The 25,081-nt window shown below is 53.4% G+C and overlaps 10 protein-coding genes across 10 annotated transcripts; 6 read left to right on the forward strand and 4 right to left on the reverse strand.

The window, feature by feature from the left end:
* Window positions 1-268: 268 nt before the first annotated feature.
* On the forward strand, window positions 269-3,183 carry J4E78_001572 (uncharacterized protein; the record flags this gene model as incomplete). Its single annotated transcript, XM_049362228.1, has 2 exons — window positions 269-670; window positions 721-3,183. 2 exons carry the CDS (start codon window positions 269-271, stop codon window positions 3,181-3,183), a joined length of 2,865 nt encoding a protein of 954 aa, XP_049227511.1.
* A 1,518-nt stretch (window positions 3,184-4,701) lies between these two features.
* Window positions 4,702-5,832, reverse strand: RPN11 (multicatalytic endopeptidase; the record flags this gene model as incomplete). The annotated part of the gene is made up of 3 exons (XM_049362229.1): window positions 4,702-4,850; window positions 4,904-5,439; window positions 5,513-5,832. The coding sequence occupies 3 exons, from the start codon at window positions 5,830-5,832 to the stop codon at window positions 4,702-4,704; spliced, it is 1,005 nt and encodes a 334-aa protein (XP_049227512.1).
* Window positions 5,833-6,254: 422 nt separating this feature from the next.
* Window positions 6,255-8,151, forward strand: RPD3 (histone deacetylase; the record flags this gene model as incomplete). Its single annotated transcript, XM_049362230.1, has 2 exons — window positions 6,255-6,458; window positions 6,511-8,151. The coding sequence occupies 2 exons, from the start codon at window positions 6,255-6,257 to the stop codon at window positions 8,149-8,151; spliced, it is 1,845 nt and encodes a 614-aa protein (XP_049227513.1).
* A 304-nt stretch (window positions 8,152-8,455) lies between these two features.
* On the reverse strand, window positions 8,456-9,241 carry J4E78_001575 (uncharacterized protein; the record flags this gene model as incomplete). The annotated part of the gene is made up of 1 exon (XM_049362231.1): window positions 8,456-9,241. The coding sequence occupies one exon, from the start codon at window positions 9,239-9,241 to the stop codon at window positions 8,456-8,458; it is 786 nt and encodes a 261-aa protein (XP_049227514.1).
* Window positions 9,242-9,623: 382 nt separating this feature from the next.
* Window positions 9,624-10,644, reverse strand: J4E78_001576 (uncharacterized protein; the record flags this gene model as incomplete). The annotated part of the gene is made up of 2 exons (XM_049362232.1): window positions 9,624-9,731; window positions 9,790-10,644. The coding sequence occupies 2 exons, from the start codon at window positions 10,642-10,644 to the stop codon at window positions 9,624-9,626; spliced, it is 963 nt and encodes a 320-aa protein (XP_049227515.1).
* A 384-nt stretch (window positions 10,645-11,028) lies between these two features.
* On the forward strand, window positions 11,029-12,246 carry J4E78_001577 (uncharacterized protein; the record flags this gene model as incomplete). The annotated part of the gene is made up of 1 exon (XM_049362233.1): window positions 11,029-12,246. The coding sequence occupies one exon, from the start codon at window positions 11,029-11,031 to the stop codon at window positions 12,244-12,246; it is 1,218 nt and encodes a 405-aa protein (XP_049227516.1).
* Window positions 12,247-12,306: 60 nt separating this feature from the next.
* J4E78_001578 (uncharacterized protein) lies at window positions 12,307-14,184 on the reverse strand (the record flags this gene model as incomplete). The annotated part of the gene is made up of 5 exons (XM_049362234.1): window positions 12,307-13,220; window positions 13,274-13,352; window positions 13,407-13,868; window positions 13,984-14,014; window positions 14,066-14,184. The coding sequence occupies 5 exons, from the start codon at window positions 14,182-14,184 to the stop codon at window positions 12,307-12,309; spliced, it is 1,605 nt and encodes a 534-aa protein (XP_049227517.1).
* Window positions 14,185-15,409: 1,225 nt separating this feature from the next.
* Window positions 15,410-17,022, forward strand: J4E78_001579 (uncharacterized protein; the record flags this gene model as incomplete). The annotated part of the gene is made up of 2 exons (XM_049362235.1): window positions 15,410-16,891; window positions 16,939-17,022. The coding sequence occupies 2 exons, from the start codon at window positions 15,410-15,412 to the stop codon at window positions 17,020-17,022; spliced, it is 1,566 nt and encodes a 521-aa protein (XP_049227518.1).
* An 855-nt stretch (window positions 17,023-17,877) lies between these two features.
* Window positions 17,878-19,774, forward strand: J4E78_001580 (uncharacterized protein; the record flags this gene model as incomplete). Its single annotated transcript, XM_049362236.1, has 3 exons — window positions 17,878-18,118; window positions 18,173-18,985; window positions 19,038-19,774. The coding sequence occupies 3 exons, from the start codon at window positions 17,878-17,880 to the stop codon at window positions 19,772-19,774; spliced, it is 1,791 nt and encodes a 596-aa protein (XP_049227519.1).
* Window positions 19,775-20,906: 1,132 nt separating this feature from the next.
* On the forward strand, window positions 20,907-24,128 carry J4E78_001581 (uncharacterized protein; the record flags this gene model as incomplete). Its single annotated transcript, XM_049362237.1, has 5 exons — window positions 20,907-21,747; window positions 22,233-22,369; window positions 22,702-22,776; window positions 22,823-23,422; window positions 23,481-24,128. 5 exons carry the CDS (start codon window positions 20,907-20,909, stop codon window positions 24,126-24,128), a joined length of 2,301 nt encoding a protein of 766 aa, XP_049227520.1.
* Window positions 24,129-25,081: the final 953 nt, after the last annotated feature.

Raw genomic sequence — 25,081 nt, forward strand, 5'->3', positions numbered from 1 at the left:
GCCGGGGTCACAGCGAGGTCTGGATGAAATCCATCATCGGCGCGCACGGACAGGGCTAATGCCTGCTGCATGTGCGCCACAAGTCTACTCGTGCTAGCTAGCTCTCGCCCATGGCACCGTCTCAGTGTGCCCAGGTGCAACATGTCACCGCGTTTCTCTTCCACCACCGACACTCCCTCCTTCCCTTTCCTATCTCCTCCCCGCCCGTCTCTGCCACCCGTGAGTCTCGCTGCCGGGCCTCACAGATCCGTGGAGAGAGAGCTTCAGCATGGCTGGGCCGCACCACATGGACGACCACGACCGCGAGAGATGGGCCTACGCCGGCCCTGTGCGCACCACCATCGCCGTGCTGCAATATGCCTACCCCATCGTTATGCTCGTCTTCTTTCTCGCTGCCTTCACCGTCCGCAGCATTGCCGCCTCTAAATCTAATACTAATATCGCCAAACCTACCACAACCGGCCCTGGAGGAAAGCCGCTGCCGGCCACCGATCCCACCCGCAACTTCGTCAAGAAGCTCGTCCACGATGATGTCACCCAGACGCAGAAGCGCGTCTTCGAATGGGTCTCGCTCGCAACGGCATTCACCTTTGTCGGCAATTCCGTCGTCGTCGTTGCGCATGCCCTGGCCGAGGCGGAGCAGCACTGGTGGGTGGGCAAAGCCGCAGTGGTATGTAACAGCAACAAACTTCAGATTCCATCCATGGCTAACTTCCTCAGATCTACCTCGTTGGCGCCTTCTTCGTCTACTGTCTCTTCGTCATCTCCCTCCTCGACTCGAAGCCGTCTCCTACCGAGGCGCATCTGGCAACATGGAGTCTGGCAACCGTGCTAGAAATAGTACTGGTAGCCCTTTCCTTCTCCATCTACACGCATCCGCACAAGGAGCCCACCGTGGGCACTCCCGCCAAGCGATTGCGATTTGGAATGACCGAGTGGGAAGCCGCAGAGGTGGCCATGGACCTGCTCCGCATCGTGCTGCTCCTCGCACTCATCGCCTTCTACGTACTATTCGTCATAGTCCCACAGCGCAGGTCTCGCCAAGAATCGGGCAGTCCATCCGAAAATACCTCTTTGCTCGGTAGCGCCGAACAAAACGGTCATGCGGAAAACGGTCACGCGAACGGCTCATATGGCTCAGTCCACCCGACCGGTGGCAAACACCAGCACACCGAGGGTGCACCGCCCGCCTGGAGCAGGCCCACTGGCGCACCCGCGCGCAGCTGGTGGGAATACATCAAAGGCTATCACGTCTTCTTCCCCTACCTCTGGCCTTCGAAAGATCGCAAGCTGCAGCTGGTTGTCATCGCATGTTTCATGCTCGTCCTAGGCCAGCGCGTCGTTAACGTCTTGGTCCCGGACCTCACGGGTGAAATCGTGAAGCGCCTCAACGACCGCGAGCGCGGAAATCCGTGGACCGCCATTATGTTGTACATCGGCTTCCGTTTTCTGCAGGGCAGCAACGGATTGCTGGGTGCAGCGCGATCTGCCCTGTGGATCCCCGTTTCCCAATACTCGTATCGCGAGCTGTCCGTTGCGGCATTTGAGCACGTGCACAGCCTTAGTCTCGACTTCCACCTCGGCAAGAAGACGGGAGAGGTCCTGTCCGCTCTAGGAAAGGGCAGCTCCATCAACACGTTCCTCGAGCAGGTGACCTTTTCGGTTGTTCCCATGCTCATCGATCTAGGCGTAGCCATCGCCTATTTCCTCATCAGGTTCGATGCTTACTACGCGCTCGTCATCGCCATCGTTACATTTTGGTACATCTATCTGACTATTCGCATGGCGCAGTGGCGCGCTGAGATTCGCCGCGAAATGGTCAACGCCGACAGAGAAGAAGATGCAGTCAAGAACGACTCCATGGTGTCATACGAGACGGTCAAGTATTTCAACGCCGAAGCGTACGAGTTCAACCGTTACCGTGAAGCTGTTAAGAAGTATCAGAACGCTGAGTACAAGGTCATGATATCGCTGAACATCATGAACATCACACAGAACATGGTCTTTATGATTGGACTCCTCGTCACATGCTTCATCGCGGCATACCAGATCGCAGTTGGAGTCCTCGACGTCGGCAAATTTGTGACGCTTCTCACGTATATGAGCCAACTGCAGAGTCCTCTCAACTTCTTCGGCACCTTTTACAGGATGATTCAGTCTGCCATGATCAACTCGGAGCGAATGCTTGAGCTCTTCAAGGAGCAACCCACCGTAGTCGACAAGGAGGATGCCAAACCTCTTGCTTCTTGTGAGGGTAATCTTCGCTTCCAGGATGTACACTTTGCCTATGATCAGCGCAAGCCAGCGCTGACCGGTCTCGACTTTTACTGCGAGCCAGGCACGACCACCGCGTTTGTTGGTGAATCCGGTGGAGGTAAATCGACCGTCTTCCGTCTGCTCTATCGGTTCTACAACACCATGTCTGGTAGCATCCAGGTCGATGGTCACGATGTGGAAGATCTCACCATCGACTCGGTGCGCAGCCACATTGGTGTCGTACCCCAAGACACTGTGCTCTTCAATGAGACACTCATGTACAATCTCAAGTATGCAAACCCAGAGGCAACCGACGAACAGGTACACGAGGCATGCAGAGCTGCCAGTATCCATGACAAGATCATGACATTCCCGGACAAGTATGAGACCAAGGTTGGTGACCGCGGCCTGCGACTTTCTGGAGGTGAGAAGCAGCGCGTGGCCATCGCCCGCACGATTCTGAAGAATCCGCGCATCATCATGCTTGACGAAGCCACTGCCGCTCTTGACACGGAGACAGAGCAGCACATCCAGGAGGCCTTTACGACATTGGCCAAGGGCCGCACTATGCTCATCATCGCTCATCGTCTTAGTACCATCACCCACGCTGACCAGATCCTCGTCTTGCACAAGGGCAAGGTCCAGGAACGAGGCACTCACGAGGAGCTGCTCGACCGCAACGGCCACTACGCCGCCATGTGGAAGAAGCAGATCCGGGCCCAGAGGGCCGCCGAACAGGCCGCCTACCTCAAGGACAAGGCTGATAGGCTACGCCGCGAATCCAAGGATGGAACCATTGGCTTCGAAGACGGAAGCAGTAGCCACTCAAGTTCAGACGACGAGAACGCAAAGAAGATTCGCTCTACTACTGGCCAGAACGGATCGAATACGGAAGATACGTCAGGAAAACCGCATGGCCATCCTTAGTCTGGCAGGTCATCGTACTTCTGAGTGGAGCTCGCTGGATAGACAGCAAGCTTCGAAATCACCATGATAGGAACAGGACAGGAATAAAGGAAACTACCCCGGATGCACACTTATATGGCTGGATGACGGTCATTAGAAACGCACTCTTTCAGGAGTGCAGATGTTGTGCTATTACCCCCCCTGGGATCTGGACTAGCCACCTTACCTTACCTCCCTTTCAAGACTTCACAGTAATGGACCCGAACTTTTTTTGCAAAACCCAAACCCATTCCGCTATGTGTTTTCCTATGGAACCAATCTACCCTTCACCTTTCCTTACCGGAGTTGCTTGAAACAAACAAAATGTAATACTGGGATCGACACTACCATTTCTCACAAAATACGTGTTACGGGCGACGAAACCTATGGATGATGGGTGGCAGGCTGAGTGGGCGGCAAATTTTGTTGTTTTATATACCAAAGATCGCTACGGTGGATGGATGGATGAGCAGAAAGACGAAAGTTAACCCCCAAGGGTTTTGTTGCGACGAATACCGACGCAATTTGTCGTGTCGCGGTTCTTCGAAGAAGGGGCGTACGAGAAATGAATTTTACGGGTTAATGGGATATGGATCAGCGTGGGCTGGTGTTTTGCTTTTGCTTTTTGGCTACGAAAAAAAATAGAAGGTATCAAAATGACATACGTTTGAATTCAATCAGTGTTGACCTAAGTGTCGTGATGGATGGTGGACAGAGGTCTAAACTTTTTATCACGACTCTGCGAATGTAAAGACACATCATTCTACCTAACCTGGCAGAACTCTTCTCCTCATTTGCGCTACCCGCCTCACACACGCACACACACACACACACACACACACACAAGAATGTTCCGAATTTTTCGAATCTTTCCCCGAAATCCCGACGATGGGGACCAGCACCTGGACTTCTATCTGGTCCTCGGCTTTCCATCGTGACCGAAACCTGAAATCATACATGAACGACACCTGACGCCGCAGAATAATTCGCCGCTTCGCTTCAGCAAGAACTTGATGTAATCATACATGAACGACATCTGACGCGCAAAAAAATCCGCTTGCTTTCGCTTCAGCGAGAAACATGACGTACAACTTGTGTGTCTAGACGATCTGGAGAAGAGAAAAACGTCAAGCATACTCCCCTTTCCAAGTGTGTGATGTAACTTGTGGGAAAACGTATTTCCATGCCACTGCGAACCTTATACACGATTTTACGTCTCAATGCTGTGTCGGAGGGATGATGTGCTGACCTACCCGCAATGAATGAGTGAGCGACTAGTTAGCCTCTGTTGTTGTCCAGGATCACTATACACATTCGTTTGGCTGTTCTCAAATCGGCAAAGTAACCGTCATGATGAGTGGAATCATGTTTGTGTAATGTCGTTGTTCTCATACATAGTCTATGCATTACTGTATTGTATATGCCTCTTTTGAGTGCGATATTCTGCAGCTCATGCCAGTGTACATGCTTCCTCCAAGCCAGCCTACGGGTATGCCGATCCTACTCCTCCATCTCCATGTCGTCGCCACCGCTCGACTGGCCGTTTTGCCGCGAGTTCGACTTTGGTACTGAGGCTTCCTTGTCGATCATCTGCCGTGAGACGGAGACGATGTTGTCTTCGATGAGCTGCTGGCCGACGTCTGAGATGTCTGTGATATTCTGTTAGTATACCATTTCAAGCAAGACACGGATTTCAACGTACGCTTCTTGGGGTCGACCTTTCCGACGTATCGCGTCTTTAGTTGATCCTTGGTCAACTCTGTCTCCTCTTTCACTCGCTTCTCGTAGCCGTCTGCCAGTGTGACGAGCTTCTGCAGCCTGTCGGTATTCCGCTCGCCCTCGCCCTTGAAGTCGTCCATGAGCAGCGCCTCTGTCCATACGTGCTTGTGCAGGTTCATCAGCATGTTCTCCTCCAGCGCAGTCTTGCGGTAGTTGATGCCGATGGAGTAGTAGTGGCGGTTGAGGCCGTGGATAAGCGCCTGGATCGATGGCTTGTTGAGGTGACCGACGTTGGAGGTTGTCTGGCGGGGCTCGTGGCCCATCATCAGGGCTTGCGGGTTGATGAGGCGGAAGGCATCGATGACGACTTTGCCCTTGACCGACTGGATGGGGTCGACGACAACGGCGACGGCGCGGGGTGTGAGCTGCTCGAACGACTGCTGTGTGTTGATGTCGACCGAGGACAGCCAGCAGCCGAAACCAGGATGTGAGTGGTACCAGCCGACGACGGTCTCTTGCCTGTGTTTGTCAGCGACGGATGCGTATATGGGGAGTGGTGGCGGCTTCAAGCGCCGACTCAACAATTGCGTACCTTCCTGTTTGCCTCAACATGTCCATCATCTTGGTTTGGAAGACGGGATCTACGGCCTCGACGGACACACCGGTTCCTGACTGCGGCATGGCAAAGACATCCACCACTCGTACTGTGTAGTCATCCACAAACTCGCCCAGCATCAGGCCCATGACTTCCATGGGTACACCTGCGCGACCGTGCCGCAGCATCTTGAGGAGCGCCAGGGAGGAAATGTAGACGGTTTCGGAGTTGTCGATCAGGTTGGTGTCGCCCTGGGGCCCTCCCATACCGCCCATGCCACCTTGAGCGGCGGCGAGCATCCTAGTTAACCGGTCCATGGTGGGGTACTGGCGATGGTTCTTTAAATTGTTTGAGGCGGGGTATCTGGCGACGAGGTGAGGGTATCTGGGCGTGGACGAAGTGTTGTTGGGCAAGGCGGCGGCGATGATGAAGCTGTTGATGCTCGGAGCTCTCTCACGTAACTGCGCGACTGCATGCGGCGATTCGGTTGTTCCGGAACCGGCACTAGACAGGGGGGCCCTGTCGCAGCTCTCATGGTAATGGCGCGCGAGGGTCTTTGTTCAAGCTCCCGCCATCTCTCTGCCACGCCCCTCCACCGTTCCTTGATTGCTGATACTCGAACACCTTGCATGCTGTAGTCGCCGTCGCCCGCAACATCCAGTCCAACTTTATCACATTTATCACGATAATATCATCACACATCCTCTCGGTCGCATAGCTGTGCGCAGCCACCAAAGATATGACCACCGCTATGGAACCCACGACGGGCTCCTCGTCTTTGAGCAATGGCGTCGCCTCGCAGCCAAAGAAGGTCGCATACTTCTACGACTCCGACGTTGGCAACTACGCCTATGTTGCAGGCCATCCAATGAAGCCCCACCGCATACGCATGGCGCACAGCTTGATCATGAACTACGGACTGTACACCAAAATGGAGATTTACGTAGGTGACTCCGACCTCAATCCTCTATGGATCTGTGCTAACTCACCGGCAGCGCGCTAAGCCCGCGTCCAAATACGAGATGACGCAGTTCCACACCGACGAATACATCGAGTTTCTCCACAAGGTCACTCCCGATAACATGGAGAGCTTCACACGTGAGCAGAGCAAATACAACGTCGGAGACGATTGTCCAGTCTTTGATGGTCTATTTGAGTTCTGCGGTATCAGCGCTGGCGGCACCATGGAGGGCGCTGCGCGCTTGAACCGAGGAAAATGCGATGTCGCAGTAAACTGGGCGGGAGGACTGCATCACGCGAAGAAGAGCGAAGCCAGTGGTTTCTGTTATGTCAACGACATTGTCTTGGGAATCATCGAGCTACTCCGATACAAGCAGCGCGTGCTGTACATCGACATCGACGTCCACCACGGAGATGGTGTCGAGGAAGCTTTCTACACGACCGATCGCGTCATGACCGTCTCATTCCACAAGTACGGCGAGTACTTCCCCGGCACCGGTGAACTGCGCGACATCGGTGTCGGCAGCGGCAAGAACTATTCCGTCAACTTTCCTCTTCGCGACGGCATCACCGACGAGACCTATCGCAACATCTTCGAGCCCGTCATCGAGGCGGTCATGACATACTACGGCCCAGAGGCTATTGTTCTACAATGCGGTGGTGACAGTCTTTCCGGAGACAGGCTTGGTTGCTTCAACCTGAGCATGGACGGCCACGCCAATTGTGTCAAGTACGTCAAGAGCTTCGGCGTGCCAGTCATCGTATTGGGAGGAGGTGGTTACACTATGAGAAACGTAGCGCGAACTTGGGCCTACGAAACAGGAGAGCTCGTCTCGACCAAGATGTCCAAGCAGCTGCCTTTCAACGACTACTACGAATACTTCGCTCCCGACTACGAACTGGACGTCCGTCCTTCTAACATGGAGAACGCCAACTCTCACGACTACCTGCACAAGATCAAATCCGCCGTCATCGACAATATTCGGAGAACCGGAAAGCCATCAGTCGAAGCCTTCACCAACATTCCGGATGTGCCCGCGGGTCTGACTCGCGCAACGGATTCAGACGCTGAAGATGAAGACGATGATCTCGATGCCGACGAGAACAAGGATGTGCGCATGACACAGCGTCAGCGCGACCAGCAAATAGAGCACGACGGCGAGCTCTACGACGCGAGCGATGACGAGGATTACAAAAACAGCCTCGGAGTGCGCGAGCAGCCCGGCACCAAGAAGAGGCGACACATCACCGACTTCCCGAACCCCAACGCTGCTCCAGAGGATGACTTGGACCGCATGGAGACCAATGGTGAAAGCGCCGTATCCACACGGCAAGCATCTGCAGTCGCCAAGTCGCGCACAACAACCCCCGCCGCTGGCGAGCAAGAAGCCGACGAAGATGGTGACATCGACATGGACGCGGCGCCTGCTGCGACTGCACCTGCCGCTGGCTCAACGCGATCACAATCGCCCGCTGGTGTCGTAACCCCACCCGAATCCCCACCAGCCGCGGCAGCAACGACAACCATGGCACCTACTTCAGCCCCCACGGCAGACGTCGAAATGGAGGAGAATGACAACAAAGAAGAGGTTGCCGCCGCTAAAGAAGAAGGTGACGCAGAACGCGACTCCGAAAACGTCAAGGGCGAGGTCCGCACAGAGGTCGCTAAGGATTAAGCACCCAAACGGCGGTTCTTTGCTGCATTTGCGAGGCGTTTGCACTTTTCATCGCACTATTTTCTGGGTCACTTCTTGACGACGGGTAGCGGGGTCGGTGTTTTGGTGTGATGGGAAATAGCTTGCGTGAGTTAGCTCAAGCTAGGGAATACCTTTTTGGATTTTACTGAAGTATGTTATTCTGATGCAATGGGTGCTGTTGTCTCTCTATCATTGTATGTCTTACGTGCTAGAATGAAATATGAATACCAAAGCAACGATCGATTTCACGTCCTGGGCCTCTTGTCGACATATCTTGGACAACTTAACACCACTCCCCGCAAGCCTCAACATCCCACACCGGTCTCTTCCCCACATCCGCACTCGTCTTCTTGCCTTTATTCTTCTTGACCTCTTCGCACGCGCGCACCATGTCCTCATCACCTTCCAACAATCCGGCTACAACACGCTCGGCCATGCCACAAAGCTTCGCAACCAAGCACTTGTAATGCCCCAGCGTACCAGTCGTCTCAATCAGTACACGCATCCTTGGCTTCGCAGCTGTAGACGAAACAGAAGTACCAGTACCAGACGCCGACACAGGAGGACAATGTCGAGATCTGGCGATCTTACTAACGGGACCACCAGTCTCGATACCATTCTTCGTCTTCACCGTTGGTGTTAAGTCGTCTTCGGTGTCTTCCTCCCCCAACACCTTACCTACTCCGTACAATCTCTCCATCTTCATCTTCCTCAGTCCTTCCATTCTCGTCTGTACGGAGCTTTTCCTTCTTTTCTCTTCGAAAACTACTAACGCGATCTTTATCCCCATTTCTATCTCTACATCCTCTTCATCCTCCTCCTCTTCATCCTCCTCTTTATCCCCCTCTTCCTCTCCCATACCCACACGAGGTACACATACAGGTGCTTCGACAATCGGCACACTGACTCTCAGCGGATTGCAGTCCGGGTCGTTTGCGTAGTATCGCACGAGGAAGGCGAGGTGTTTTGAGCATTCGTTGAGGAGGGGTTTGGGGATCGAGGGGTGCGTTAGTTGGAGGTTTAGTTCGGAGAAGATGCGGTGGCGGAGGGGGTCGATTGGTGGTGTCATTTTGAGCGTGTGGTAGGGGTAATGTTGGAGTGTATGTACGAAGGATAATTCTTTGTAGTAGTAGTGGTGGCAAGGGGGATGGTGGGTTGAGGCGGTGTTTATAGCGATGACGAGTATGGAAGGGGATGATAGTTTGCTGTCTTGAGACATTCGTTGCTGCTGTAGTTGAAGAGGTTAGACAAACTGACTTTTTGTTGTCAGAGACGGGTCGGTGCGGGCTTGTTTCAAGCTGCGTCGATTGCTAAGTTTGACATTTAGGTCAGACAAATTCACGATGCCAGTCTAGAGTAAATAAGTCGAAAGCTCTGTGTCTAGTTTCTAGGAATTGCCTCTATGCATGTCTTTCGAGTTGGACAAAAGCTTTAAGAACTACATCGCTGGATCAGAGTACCAGATGCATGTCGTCCAAGTCAATATCCAATCCTGAACTCAGCTGTGGGATCTGCTTGTAGTTACTCTCGTCCAGGGTCTTCCGGATGAACTTGAGTGTCTGTATTCCGGTCAGTACAACAACGCTCAGATCCGCCAAACATATGTCAAGCACTCACCTCAGCATAAGTCGGAGTCTGATCTTGTTTCATCATCTCCAAGAACGCCCACGTCATCGCACCCGTCGCTTCCCCTTCAATCCGCGCATCCGCACTTGTCTGATCGTCCCTACACCCACTAAACATCGTCACCATCTTCTGCTCACTCCCATACTGCCCCGCAAACTCTCCACTTTCCAACCCCTCCTCCTCCTGCTCTTCCCCAAAATGCTTCAGTCCCTTGAAGAACGTACTCGCACCGGCAAGCAACTCCCTCGCCTCCCCAACTTTGCTATACGAGAAACCGCCAGAGATGATATCGCGCGCCTCATTAGCAAGCGTAAGCCCAGCTTTCAAGTTATCCATCAGACTGATCTGGCCATCGCTATCGGAGCGGTAAACAAACGGTAGTTCGAGCGCGCTACCAGAATGACAACAGTCCATTATGACAAACAACGTGCAATCCCGCGCCATATACGTAACAAGATGTTCATGTAAAATGGTACTGGAGATCTGGCCGCGCTGTTCGAAATCCACAGGCACGATGGAAGCATCCATTCCCGTCGTCCTGTTTCCGTCTACGTCTGCAATCTGACCGCCATGGCCCGAGTAGTGGAGGAACAAGGTGCATCCAGGTTCTGAGACGAGCCAGTCCATGGCTGCGAGTAGGTTGTGGCCCGTGGGGTAGTAGGGTGAGTCGTAGGGTACTTCTGGGCGGTCGGTGAGGATGACTCGGTCTTTGTGTGAGTTGGTGTAGCCCCGGTAGGAGAGAAATTCTGCCATGTTGTCTACGTCTGAGTGGCAGCCCTTGAGTTCGTGGCTGCTGCCGACATAGTTGATGCCGATGAGGAGGGACTTCTTGCGGCGGAAGGACATGTTGAGGTTGGATAGAAGGACGGAGTAGGTGTGCGATTGTGATGTTGGAAGAAGGATTCTAGGTGGCTGTGGCTGAGGTTTGTAGTGTGGTTGTTAAGTGTTGGTAGTGGTGGGGTAGTGAATGATGTGGCTGATCACTGCCCAATCAATTCTAGTGGGAAGACGCGTCGCGCCCCGCCCACGTGCATGCGCGATTGTATGCTGCAAACAGCAATACGACATCAACCAAAGTTACGAGGATCTTGGTGGCTGGTTTTGCGACCAGTCTAGGGCATTGCTTCGGTGCAGAAAGTGATGATGACGTCACTTGGTCGTGCGCGCATCTTACAACTTCATGTATCACATACATCACAAAGAGTCGCGGCATGCCGCCACTACAGTACCATGAATCGAGATATCAGTCCACCTCCCTCGAAACGACGCAAGGTCGCGACAAACACAGCGGCGTCTCCCGGGCAAACGGCGCCTCCAAGCACGCCCGCATCTCCAACGCCCCTTCCACCTCTCGACTCAAACACATTACGCATCTTCTCTTGGAACATCGATGGCATCGCTCCATTTCTACAGAAGCCAATCACAGATTTCTTCCAAACTTCCAAATCCAGAACGGCGCTTAGGGACGATGCAAAGAACGCCCGACCATCAGCCTCTCTGAGAGCCTTCCTACACAGACACCAATGGCCGTCCATCCTGTTCCTCCAAGAAGTCAAGATAGCCCACACAGACGAAAAAACCCAAGACGCAGTCAAAAAAGCAGTAAAATCACCCTTACCAGAAGAAGAAGGAACTCCCCATAATAAGCGCCCACTATACCACGTCCACTTCACCCTCCCCACCGACCTCCACAACGCCCGCGGCCCCAAACGCAGCGGCAAAATCTACGGCGTATGCAGCCTAATCCGGCGCGACCTCTACATCCCCTACAAAATCGCCCTACGAACCGTAGACTGGGACAACGAAGGCCGCATCTCCGTCGTAGAACTCCGATCGAAAACCAGCACAGCAAAACTCGCCATCTTCAACATCTACGCCGTCAACGGAACGGAAAACGCGTATCGAGATCCGCAGACCGGTGCGTTCAAAGGAACGAGACATGATCGGAAGCGCGCGTTTCATAAGCTTTTGGCGAGGGAGTGTAGGGAGTTGGAGGAGAAAGGCTGGGATGTACTACTTGCAGGCGACATGAACGTCGCGCCTGACGAGCGAGACGGGTATCCCAAACTACGCATCTTCCCGCAAGCACACGTAGTTAACCGCGCGGATTTCCACGATAAGCTGCTGGGAGGGGGTGGGAAGGCGAAGGAACCGTTTGATGGTGTTGATGTGTGGAGGGAGATGTATCCGCATGAGAGACGGTATACGTATCATTCTAGAGGGAGGAAATGGGGGAGTAGCTGTGATAGGGTGGATTACTTTGTTGCGGGGAGGAGGATGTGGGAGAAGGGGTGGGTTAAGGCGGCTGGGATTCTGGACAGTGAGGAGGAGATGGGGACGAGTGATCATGTGCCGATTTGGGTGGATGTTGAGATGAAGGAGGGGGATGGAGACCGGAAAACGTCGAAAGAGCAAGAGAAGGATGCCGTAACAATCTCATCGTCCTGAGCTACAGGCTTTCTCCAATCTCCACATCGCCATCCAGACGTACCCACGACCCACACCCTTTCACTCCGCCTCCCCCGTATCCGCCACAAAAAACGGACTCGTCCCCATCCCATTAAACGCATTAACCTCCCACAACTCCGTCGTCCCACGCAGCACCTCATACCGATTATAATCCCCACACCCACTCCCCGTATTAACACACTCCGTCGTAATCCGACCCGCAATGCGCTCACCAACCTCCTGCCCCTCGAACCACGCACCGTGCAAGAAACCAAAGTACTCCGCGCTCATCGCCTCGCCCGCAAAATACAGCCTGCCCACATTCGCGCGAAGGTTCTGGTGCATTTCGAGCGTCGTTCCAGCAGGCCAGTTAGAGTAGGAACCGTAGGACCAGGGTGTTTGGGACCAGCGCGGGTAGGTAAACGCGATGGGTTCAGGGACCGTGATGTTGGGAAACATTTTGCGGAGAACTGCCATACCCTCCGCTTTTGTAGTTTCATCGTCCTGCGCTTCCACGCGGTACGACTGTTCGTCTACAAGCGTAGCGAAGAGGATGTTGGATCCGGGCAGAAACCCTTCTGTCGATAGACTCTGCCAGACGGTGTAGTACCCACGTGTAGTGGGATCAGCGTAGAGGAAGAATTGCTTGTCGGTTGGCCAGAAGGTTTCGTTGAATTGGAAGAAGAGTTTTGTGTAGGTGCCGAAGGAGAAGGTGGCGATGGCGGATTGCTTCCAGTCGGGGAGGGTGGGCGAGAAGGTTATGGCGTCGTTTTGGAGGACGCCGAGGGAGACGGTGGAGATGGCGTAGTCGGCTTCGATGCAGGAGCCGTCGGAGGTGAGGATCTCGACACCGGTGTCGGAGTAGGTAATGTTTGTTACGATGGTGTTGAGGAGGAGGCGGGGGTCAGCGGGTTTGAGAAACTTGGAGGCTTGGTGCTTGAGCCAGGTGTTGAAGCCGCGTTGGTCGGTACAGACTATAAGAATTCTTGTCAATGGTGGCCTCAAATACAGGTAAAGAGATACGTACAGTTGCTGACCTCTGAGAAGCCATAGTAGGTCAGATTATATCCTGTGATGCCGTAGACGAAGCTTGATTCCTCCGGCGTCTACAAAGCTTGCGTATTAGCATGTCTCGCAATCGATCATTCCAGATAGCTTACCTGAGCGGTCTCCCAATCCCAGAGATAGTACTCCACAGCCTTGCGCGCCGGATCGCCCTTTGGTCTCCACCCGCTTTGCCAAAGACCTGCACGGAAGCTCCTGTCTTGCAAGTTCTCGGAGAGTAGCGTTCCAGCACTTTGCTCGAAAACACTCCAGTACTCTTCAAATTCATCCAGTAAGTTCGTGAAGTCCACAGCGCCCGTCTCGTTGTAGGTCGTGACGGAGAAGGAATCAGAGTTTGGGCTGGAGAGGTTAACTTGTTTTGAGAAAGTCCAGACGGGGTTTTCTGGACCATCTACTGTGTTTTCACCCAGACCAGAGATCCAGTTGGCGCCGAGCTCGACTGTGTAAGGGTTGCCGCTGGAGTCCGATCCGAATTTTGTATTTCGCATGCGACCACCGATGTGATCTTGGTACTCGAGAATCAGGAAATCGGTAACTGATTGATTGGCAAGCGCTTGCTACAATCCATTAGTAGCTGGCTTAGATATAACCGTTGAGCCTCCGAAGTGTATGGTATCAGATGAATTTTGCGTTGTTCTGTTCCTCTTGAAAATAGTCTCAATGTAGACTTACAGCTGATGTGATACCGGCAACTCCGCCACCGCTACAAGTTTTTAGTCAACCTTTGATCTGTGTTCTTGGAGATAAAACCTACATGATGGCCACAGTAGTCTTCCTACATGTGCTGTTGTTGGCCCGTCCATGCACTGCCGGCGCAGCGAAGGCCAGTGGTACAAGACCAGTGGCCAACAGCAACGTATCCGCCAACCTCATGATGAATACGCTTCGAGAGATAGTTGTGAAGGATGTAAGGCTTACTGCAGTCTGACGCACATCGACAGATACTTAAAGCTTGACCTAGGAATGCATGCTTGAATGCATATCTCAAGTACCATCCACTTTAGTTCCGCCTACGTTCCTTCCCCCGCATTAGTCCCACGGCAACGGCCGGGGATGGCGGTAGTAATCGAGGTACAGTAATAGCGGTTAGTCGCATCTTACCTATCACAGATAAGCATGGGTTCATGGGTTCGTGACATGGGTTCGTGATCCGGTGTTCATGTGTCGCAACGCAGATCTTAGACCTGCCTAATATGGGCATAACCTCATGGAAACTTGGAAGTAGAGTAGCAGTAGAATGACGGCTAAGTTCAGACGCAGTCAGGACGGATATGCAGCTTGATTGAAAGAGCATGGTGTGGAAGGTAGTACGAAGGCCGATGTAGACCGGGGGTTACTGGCGGGCGCCGAAGATGATAAGAGCGCCGCGTGTACCTGCTGCATGCGCAAGGTGACGTCGGTCTAGATGGCATGTGCTCGTCGGTATGACCGTAGTGCTCTTGCCGTTATTTTCGTTGGAGGTCGTTGTTGAATGCGAGATGATGCTGTCATAGGAAGTGCAGCGTCGATGCTAGCTGGGCGAGGCTGACCCGTAGTTCCACCGCGTGAACCCAGGGAAGCTATGACCACAGAGGTCTGCTCCCACACCTCCACAACCATCGCGTGATTTCGACGCGTCCACGGGTATGCGCGCGACAAGTTGAGTTTAACCGAAAGATGTTGAAGAGTCTGAACGCGTCTTATTACGCGAGCAGTCCAAGACGCGGGAAAAGCGCAAGGTTTTCGGGACGGCACGATAGCGGGGTTTTTGGTCATGTCATCTTGCGCTCTTCGCCTTTCGCTTCCAATGTCACTCCCATTTCTCGCAGCTTCCATTGACACTCAATTGCTCTCCCGATCTCTGCTTCGCATCTCTACTATCGCGTCATTGTCTCTTCAAACGTACGGCAACACAGCCAGGATGCAGCCGAGTAGCAGAATGCCCGATCAAGGTAACGTCAGATAGCAGAACGCATGAGACCGGTGTTCGCTTGCCAGCATGTTTGCTGGCAGCGATCTGAGAGATACGGTCTGAACTTGATCAGGTTAAAGCCTGCGAAAGGACTCATGCTTTGCTCCCTCGCCGCGAGGCTGCTACTAATGGCTTTAGGTCGCCGTCATGGACCCCATCACGAACCCGCCCGATGAAAAGAAGTCGATATTCGCCCCGAACGCGAGAAACGAACCCGGACTACCTGTCAGCGCACACGATACCGAGCATGAAGGAGTGGAACACCAGAGCAGATGGCAGGACATGTGGAAGGCGTTTGAGAGGCAGCTTGTCGCATACAACCTCGAGGCTCGCGGCATTGAGCGCGTCGAGCCGGAGGAGCGTCAGGACTTGCGCCTGCTTGGATACTCTCAGGTGGCCATCATGTGGTTCAGCGTCAACCTCGCGGCGAACAACATCACGCTGGGCATGCTCGGTCCTGCCGTCTTCGCCCTCGGTTTCCTCGATTCCTGCATGCTGGCCGTCTTCGGCGCGTTCGTTGGCTGCCTCGTTGTCGCATACATCGCAACCTTTGGCCCGAAGAGCGGCAATCGAACTATGATCTTCTCGCGATACGTCACGGGCTGGTGGCCGTCGAAGGTCGTCGTCCTGCTCAACATCATCGTCTTACTCGGCTACGGCATGATCGACTGCGTAGTCGCTGGGCAGATCCTCTCCGCTGTCTCAGGCAACTCCATGTCCGTCGTTGTCGGCATCATCATCGTAGCGATCATCGCATGGGCTATCACAACGTTTGGCTACCAGATCTTCCACTACTACGAGCGATGGGCTTGGCTACCACAACTCATTGTGTTATGCATTCTAGCTGGCGTCGCCGGTCCGCAATTCAATACCTCATCCGAGTCTCACGGCGACGAAGATCCAGATACCATAATCGGGAATCGCATCAGCTTCTTCGGCTTGACACTCGCTGCGGCTATCACGTACGGCGGAGGAGCAGCAGACTATTTCGTCTACTATCCAGAACACGCATCTTCGTTCAAGATCTTTGGCATGACCATGCTCGGTCTAATGTGTAGCTTCACGTTCGCCTTCGTCTTGGGCATCGGCCTGGCATGCGGTATGCTTACCAACACGGACTGGGAAGCAGCATATGGCGTATCGCAAGGCGCTCTCATAGTCGAAGCATACAAGCCGCTGGGCGCGTTCGGCTCGTTCTGCGGTGTGGTAGTCGCCTTGGGCCTTGTCGCCAACCTCATTGTCCCTACCTACTCTTCCGGCATTGACGCCCAGATACTAGGCCGCTATGCAAGTGTTGTACCGAGAGTCATCTGGAACACTGTTGGCGTAGTCATCTACACAGTTTGCGCACTAGCAGGGCGTGCCCATCTCGCCGAGATCTTCACCAACTTCCTCGCTCTCATGGGTTACTGGGTCTCGGTCTGGATCGCCATCACCCTGGAGGAGCATCTGATCTTCCGTCGCAAGACCGGCTTCAATTGGCAAGTCTGGAACCAGAAGAAGAAGCTACCGCTGGGTATTGCCGCCTTCACGTCGTTCGTGATTGGCTGGATTGGTGCCATCATGTGTATGGCCCAGGTCTGGTACATCGGACCTATTGCTAAGCAAGTTGGGACTTATGGGGCTGATGTATGTGCATGTGAGAAGTCTGAGATATGCTAAGCTAACGTGCATAGATGGGCAATTACGTCGGTTTCGCATGGGCTGCAATTGTCTATCCGCCTCTGCGGGTCTTGGAGCTTAAGCGTTTCGGCCGATGATCAGGACCTTTTCACCGCTCAGAGCGCAATCTGCTTGAAGACGTCTGCGTAACGCCTGAATCATGCAGCAAGAAGTCAATGGCGCTCTGAGTCTTCCTATCGCACATGTCAAGTACAGCAAGCCTTTTTCACCCGTCCTTCCTGTTTCTTTTATCATTGCGTGTGTAATGAGATGAGGTCGAAAACGACATGGGAAATTATTTGACAAGAGATGGCCAAGGTGCCTAGTATGCGTACACCCCGGCGATAAGTTGCTTTCTTACTGCGTATGCACCCTGAGACTACATCAATGTTAAGTATCCTCACGCACTGTTACTTGTGGTTGTCCGGTGGGCATTTGCCGACCATTTCGATGCAGAATCAAGATGATGTCATCGTCTCTTGCGCAGTTCTAGACCGGAAAGAGCACATCAGACATGCATTTCTTCTTCTTGGTTCCATACACGGATCCCTGGCACAAAAGTATAGGCTTCGCTATCCGCCCGTGACATCCGTGGAATAGCAACCGCGTCTAACTTGGGGGTAAGTTTGGGCATCAAAGGCCATTCACTTCGCATAGTAGTCGTAAAATTCCTTCGTCACTTCATGTAGGGATCTTCAGTCACCTCGTATGCTCTTCTATCGTTGTCGTTTTTTAAGCTCAGTTTGCTATCTTGCGCACGGGCCTGGCAACGCTGTTATTGTGGAAGTCACGGTGACTGCCTGTTGCGCTCGTCTCTGGCTTGGCGTTGTTGTGACTGCTGTCTCTCACCTCACCTCCCCACAACCAAAACAAAATCCCCCACCACACGGACAGCTCTTCTGTCTTTTCCCATCCTTTCCCATCCCCAATCACTACCACCGACCACTGGCAACATGTCGGGCAACCTCATCGACCTCAGTGACGAGGGCACCTCCTCTCAGAACACCACTGGCATCAACGGCATTCACCGTACCAACGGTCTTGTCGGCCGCATGTCACTCTCGGAGAACCGCGCAAGGTCGCCTCCCCGCAACCACTTCGCAGGTCTTGATGTCCTCATGAGACAGAGGCAGTCTTCTACACCAGTCCCTTCCCCAGCCCCGCGACCGGTGTCGCTGCCACCTGCGGCCAGCGGTAAGTGACCAGATCCATATATAAATTACCGCATGACTGACTGACCATATCTAGTCCCTCGCTTTGCTACACGTCTCTCTTTAAGTTCGGAGATGTTCTCCCCGTTGGCTCAGCCGTACAGGGCCCCGGAGTCTGTGGCGTCTTTCCTGCAAGAGCAGCAAGAGCCCTTGACTTCCGCCCTTAGGTCAGATCAGCCGATCCCCGAGTACATCCCTGAGAACAGGATGGAGTTTAGGAGTATGATTGATACCATCAACGACTACAACAAGGCCACCGACAGCGAGTCTGATCATCGTTCTGATCGCCGCTCCTCGTCGCCACCCGTCCCTGACCTCGAACTGTCTGTGCCTACTGGTCCTGACACACCCCCGACCCCGACAACCGCCCATGGTGAGCATCCCGTCCATGATTTTAGACCCGGCCAAACGGCGGCTGCACAAACGAATCCGCAGGTCTGCGGTCTTGTGACCCAAGAGCTGAAGAGGAAGTTGGCGGCTGCTGATGGAGCCTTTGCCAGGCTCAAGCACGAGAACACTGAGCTCACCACCAAGCTAGGCCTTATCGGATTCCATATCGAGTCCACCGAGAACCAGAATGCCGCGATGTCTCGCGCTATGTCTGAGAAGGACGCCGTGATCAAGAAGCAGGAGCTCGAGATGAAGAAGCAGGAGCTTGAGATGAAGAGCAAGATGACTGGTATTCAGGACTTGGACGCCAAGCTAAAGAGCAAGGACGCTGAAATCAAGGCCAAGGACGCTCAGCTGGTAAGGAAAGAAGTTGAGATCGCGAAACATGTTGCTGAGATCAAGAAGAAACATCAACAGCTAGGTGCTCGCAATGCGTTGATCAACAAGTCAAACCCTGGAAGTAAGTTCGAACATCATACTGTACCAAAAGGGCCTAAGCTAACTCATACTAGATGACAAGGTCGGTGTGCATGGCGCCAGGATGGCTGCTAAGGATGCCGAGTTGGCCGCGAAGGATGCCGAGTTGGCAGCGCTCAAGCAGACCTTCGAGGCTCGAGGCCGTAAGATGGAGACCACCCGCTCAACCGTCAAGGAGCACAAGGATCTCATCATCAAGGAGCAACAGAAGGCAGCCGACCATCAGCGGATGGTCGACTATTACCTCTTGCAGAATCAACACCTTGCTGACGCTGCGACTGCACGCGAGAAGACCATAGCTGATCTGCGACAAGAGCTTGTCGTCCGAAAGTTTGAGCTGACCGACGCCCAAGAGCAACGTGGAAACCGCGGCGCCATCGAGGACATCAAGGGCAAGCTTCGTGAAATGACCACTCTTTCCGATCGCCAGCGAGCCCAGCTCAAGGACGCCAAGGACGAACTCAAGTTCAAGGATGCCCGCATCATGGACCTCAGCAACAATGGCGAGCGTCTCCGTGGTGCCATCCATGTCGTCCCGCCGCGCAATGTCAAGCTCCCTGAGACCGTCGTCGCTTGCATCGAGTGTTACAGCATGGATCGAAGCTGCGACAGCGGTACCAAGTGTCGCCCCTGCATGGAGAACAACACAGAGTGCCTGCGCTTCATGTGCTCATTGAAGTACAAGAACGGCAACTGCCCCCTGGTCCCTTGCCCCCTCACCCACGACGGGCAGGGTTTCCTCATGTTGCCGCGACCTCGTCCTGAATGGTGAAAAGCTCAACACGGTGAGCGAGGAAACGATTGATGGACTCTCATGAGATTTGATGCATGTTTCTCTGGCGTCGGCGTCGGAGTTGGCATCTGTGCGTTTGACCAAGCCTGTGGGCGGCCGAGTGCTGGCAGTTTTCTGACCGAATAGCACGATTAGGTAGAGCCTCACTAAGGAAAAAGTCTTCAAGATGAAGCATTCATGAACTTCTATCCGAGTTTGACCGTGATGACCAGGGTGTAGATCGTGCTGTTGTGACGTCATTTGTTCGCCTTGCTAATACTAGCACGTCGGGGCGGAAGGCAAGCGCGAAGGATGCCGCTCGTACATGATCACCATGCGCATCTCGGGCTCAGAATTCTCCTTCAATTTTAACGACGAGCTATTCAGAGTGCTGATCAGAGGCGTGCAGTGCAGTCCGCCTCGTGCCGGGGTCTGCGTTGTGGCGTGTCGCAGACATCTGAAACCGCGTGCGGCGCGGCACCGGGCGTCTTCACAGTCAGCATGGCATCGCGGCTGCTGCCTTCCTGGTTGTGCCTGCCGTCTGCGGATCTTTTAGTTTGATCCTATTTCCTCGTTTACTGCCTCTCTCTAAACAATTCACAACAGCACGCAATCATGGAAGAGATGGCAATGAAGACGGGTTCGAGCGGGCGTGAAGTACGGGCGGTTAGTATTATTGCCGTACATGTTCGCTTTATCAATTCTAATGAGCATATAGGCTTCCGAAGAGGAACCAGGTCCCGTAATTCGACAGCGCCCACTGTGGAGAGTACCGCAACTAGGGCTGCTCGTATTCGCGATAGTATTGCTGTATTGGAATGCGTGCCCTCCCGGCCACACGACGACTTCTGACCGATCTTTATACGACACCACACCGGCCACCGTCAACTACGCCAGATGTGAATCGATTGTTTCTTCTGAAGCGCGCACATTCGGCTTCAACATCTCGAACAGCGACGGAGCTGGAACCCATTGGCGTCTATCCGACTCATCCAATTCCACCGGTCGTCTATCTGGTATAATTCACGTCCAGAGAGGCGACGTCGACCAGACCTCAAATATCGAAGTTCGGCTCGAAATCAATTCCAGCTCTACTGCAGACTACAAGAATGTTGTTTACAACCAAACTGCAATGAGCCTCAGCCTGGACTATCTTCCCCCCGACGATGACGGAGACGTGTGTACAGAGATCAAAGTTATGATCTACTTGCGTCCGGAATCACCCGCGCGTTCATTGGATATGCTCGAGATCAGGTCCGAGACATTCGATCTATGGGTTCACGACTGGGCCTGGCAGATCAACAAACTCATCACACATACTTCGCACGGCGAGTACACATACGAAGGCGGCAAAGGCCCGGACCCGTTGCATCCCCACAAAATCGATTCCAGCTCAACAACAGGAGTCATATGGGGATGGTACGGCTGCGAAGGCAAATTAAAGATACATAGCAAAAGCGGGCAGATCGATCTGATGCTGGTACCGCGGTATACGTTCATTGGTAAACCGATGCGACCTGAAGAAATCGTGGTGTATACAAACAGCGGAGACATCAACGTCGCTGCGCTCTGGGAATATTGGCCACAGCAGCCTTTTACACATTACACGGAGATTCACTCGGCTTACGGCAATGTAGTCGCCGAGATACCACATGGCTCGTACACTACTCTCGCGAGTATCAAAGGCAACGTAAACGCATATCTACGACCATTTGCTGCCATGAGTCCGGATGATGAAAGCACGATCAAAACGACTACATTGTATGGTAACACAGTTTTCCGTCTGGATAATGCAGGCCGAGAGCTCTTGGATGAGTTGTACGATCCCCTTCTCAGTACGAAGAGTTCGCACTACGCCGGCACTGGTGATATGTACCTGCGGTACCCGTTCAGTTGGTTTGGGAAAATGGATGCGACTGTGAAGAAAGGCTCGATCAAATTTGGGGGCAGTGCGCTAGATGAGGTAGAGGAAGGTGAGGGGTTTGTGAAGGCTGTCAGAGGGAGAGGCGCGGGAAGTCGGATGGATGCGCATGTTGAGTGGAGGGGGATCATGGATGTCACACTGGGTATTTGGGATACGGATGAATGAGTAGCGTATCCGGTCGTCATACTGTTATCATTGCGAGTGCGCATGACCTTCTATCGATACACCAATCACGTATTATTGCTGTCGATCAACAGTCATGGGTGATTCCAACAGACTGCCATACATGTTTCGCAAGGCCAAACAACAACGGGCCATAAACCTCGCTGAGCTCTGATCTTCCAGCCCGATCGGCAGAACTGACATGAAGGTTTCGCATTGGGGTCAGGCCTACTCAGTAGATATCTCGGTGCATCTCCACAGCCTCACGCAGGATCGACTGTCTGCCTCATGACTGAGGTAGTTCTAATCAATCCTGCTACCGCCCTGTCGCTTCTCCGCCTTGCTGCTTACGTTTTCTGACTAAAAAGCGAGGCGTTGTCGACACCCCAGGTTTCAAGATGGTTCAAACCGAAGCGCCGGGCGTTATTGGCCCCACAACTTGTACAATGATCGAAATATCCCAACCAAGCATTGAAACATTCGTGAGCGACGTCTTTAGACCCCAAAAGGTACGCCCAATTGATGACACAGGTGGCACGTATACACAACCGACCTGAGAATCCCTGATGTCAGCTCCGTGCCGCTTCGTGAAGATGGGTTTGAGATCGAAAGTCTGCTCAGACGGTCTCGTATATGCTCACTGCTGACAGTAGATCCTTGAAGACATGCTCAAGGTGAAAAGGTATAAGAAGATCGTAGAGAGAGGACAATGGAGACATCGAACCAGCTCCTCCCCTCATCTCCTCTTCTACATAAGTTCCTCGTCAACATGTTTACGTATCAGAATTCTCTCGCCCTTGGGTCAGTACTTCTGGCACGGACGGTGTTGGGTTACCCCCAGGGCGCGGCCCTCAACCCCACATTGATCACCAGAGACAATGAGTTCATCTTTTCCGCCATCGGGGATTCTTGGGGAGTACGTAAACTCACTCAATCGCTACACGTTGGCTAATGCACAACAGAGCGGAGTTCAATGGGACAACAACACCGCATACGACGGAAACGAAGACGGATGCATGCGCTTCAAGTACGCCTGGTCAACCGTAGTCAACGACAGATACCAGGACTGGACACCAAACACAGACCAAGATCCCCAGTTCGAGTTCAGAGCCTGTTCCGGCGCCCATTTGGGAAAGAACATCCACCACCAAATGGACAAGTTGACACGACCGAAGATGACCATGCTCGAAGCCGGCGGGAATAATGCCGATTTCTACCCCATGGCCGACAGCTGCCTCTTCCATACCGACCCGAGAGTAGACTATGGGACTCATTACGAAGACGACGATGCTGACAAACCGACAGGATTGTGCAGGAAGGAGATCAAGCTAGTACGAGGAAGAGTCGGAGACAACCTCAAGAAGGCAGTCATAGAAACTATCGATATCTGGAGGGCCCACCCTGCTGTCAGCGGTAACGACGCAACACTCTTCATGCTAGGATATGCGCGCTTCTTCGCCCTTGACGACGCGTGCAACGACTGGGATTTTGGCAGACAGTTCCAATTCCCATGGAACGCACAGAAGCTCAAAAAAGAAATGCGACAGGAGTTTAATGATCTGGTAAAGTCTACTTCCATGGCACTCTCGTCTCACACACTAACACCCCTTACCCGCTTAGGTCGACGCTGTGAACCTTGCGATCCGCTCCGCCGTCGAACACTACAACGACCCAAAAATCCGATATATCGACATCAACCCCGCCCTGGAAGGCCACCGCTTCTGCGAAAAAGGCCACAGCTTGAGGGTGCAGCTCGACCCTAACAGCACCGAGGTGCATATCTTTAACAACCCCATCCGGCGGAGTATCACCATCCACGACGGCGACAGCGTTACCACATACGAGCCCAGCGACGACCCAGACGCCCCCAGCCCACCCGAGGATATCATTGAGAAGCTAGGCAGATACCCCGAGGGCGAATCCGTGCAACAAGATGAATACACGATAACCACCTTCCGCAACCCCGAGGAACCAAACTTGAGCATGGAGGTGAAGGTTGAGCCGCAGCCTCTAAACGGTGGGAGTGGGAGCGGGAATTTCAATGGATATATAGCGCGGACGTTGCATCCGAAACAGGATGGACACAAGGAGATTGGCGATGTGATTGTCGGGGCGCTCAAGAAGAATTATAGACCTGATGAGTCGGCTCCTGAGCCGCCGACGAACCCACCGAAGCCGACACAGCCGCCGCAGCCGGAAACTACGGTGCCCGGGTTTAACTGTCCGACCGGGTGTACTTGTAATTCTGGGGTTCCGCTTTGTTTCTAGGGTACTGGTTTGCGGGGGATAGGCGTGGTGGATGAGAAGTCGCGGGCTGATTAGCTTTCGGCGTTGAGATGTGAGGGCGTTTCTTTCGGGATGGTTTCGAGAAACAAGATTGGATCATCGGACGCAGCGCGTCTACATCGCCTTGATAGTGCTTCTGTCAGCTTTTTGGCCTGGTAGACTACTGAACATGGACTAGTGTTTGGATGTTCGACCTTCCCTGGAGTTTGGAGTCATATTTGCCTTGGTATTGGTAACGTTATCGCATTCTGTTGCGCTTGCTCGTACGGACGTTCTTCTACTCCCGCCATACTTACATATTGCGCTCAAGCTGTCAGAGCTGATATATAAGCGCGAAGGCCGTGACGCTCCCGTGACAGGAAATGCATGCGCGGTAAAAATGGTGTGCTAATGTGAGACCTGACCGGTCGGAGCTAGGATCGATCGGCCCTCATGTCAATGGTCTGGAATCTTTGGGAATAATTTATCTGCTGGGTTCCTAACCAGTCAAGACGTCACAGTCGGTTCGCCGTGCATTATATAAGCAGTAACACAGACGAGGCTGCTCGAGGCTTGGTGGTGGTCCTGGAACTCGGCTCCGCGTGCACTGCCATTGGCCCCCAACGACCGTTCACCTTAGGGCGAGGCAGACATGATTGTGATACGAGTCACAAGTCTGGTCCTGAGACCAATCCTGGAGTTTCGCGAAGCTCTCTATTTATGGCTGAGATAAGCCCATGATCCCTGGTATTGTGGTCGATCTGGGCGTTGGTGTTCCCAAAGAAATGGATGTCGGAACCCGCCGTGGCAGAGACGTGTGAGCAATAGGAAGAGCGCGGCATTGAACGTCGCGGCACAAAGGCGATTAGTCAAGAGAGATGATGACAGAGCTAGAGTCACGAGTGTGCTGAGAATAAGGATGATGATGCAGTTGTTGGTGGATTTGCAGAGTAGCG

This window comes from Alternaria triticimaculans (genome assembly GCF_023758025.1).
Source record: "Alternaria triticimaculans strain BMP 0046 chromosome Unknown scaffold_1, whole genome shotgun sequence".
NCBI classification, from domain to species: Eukaryota; Fungi; Ascomycota; class Dothideomycetes; order Pleosporales; family Pleosporaceae; genus Alternaria; species Alternaria triticimaculans.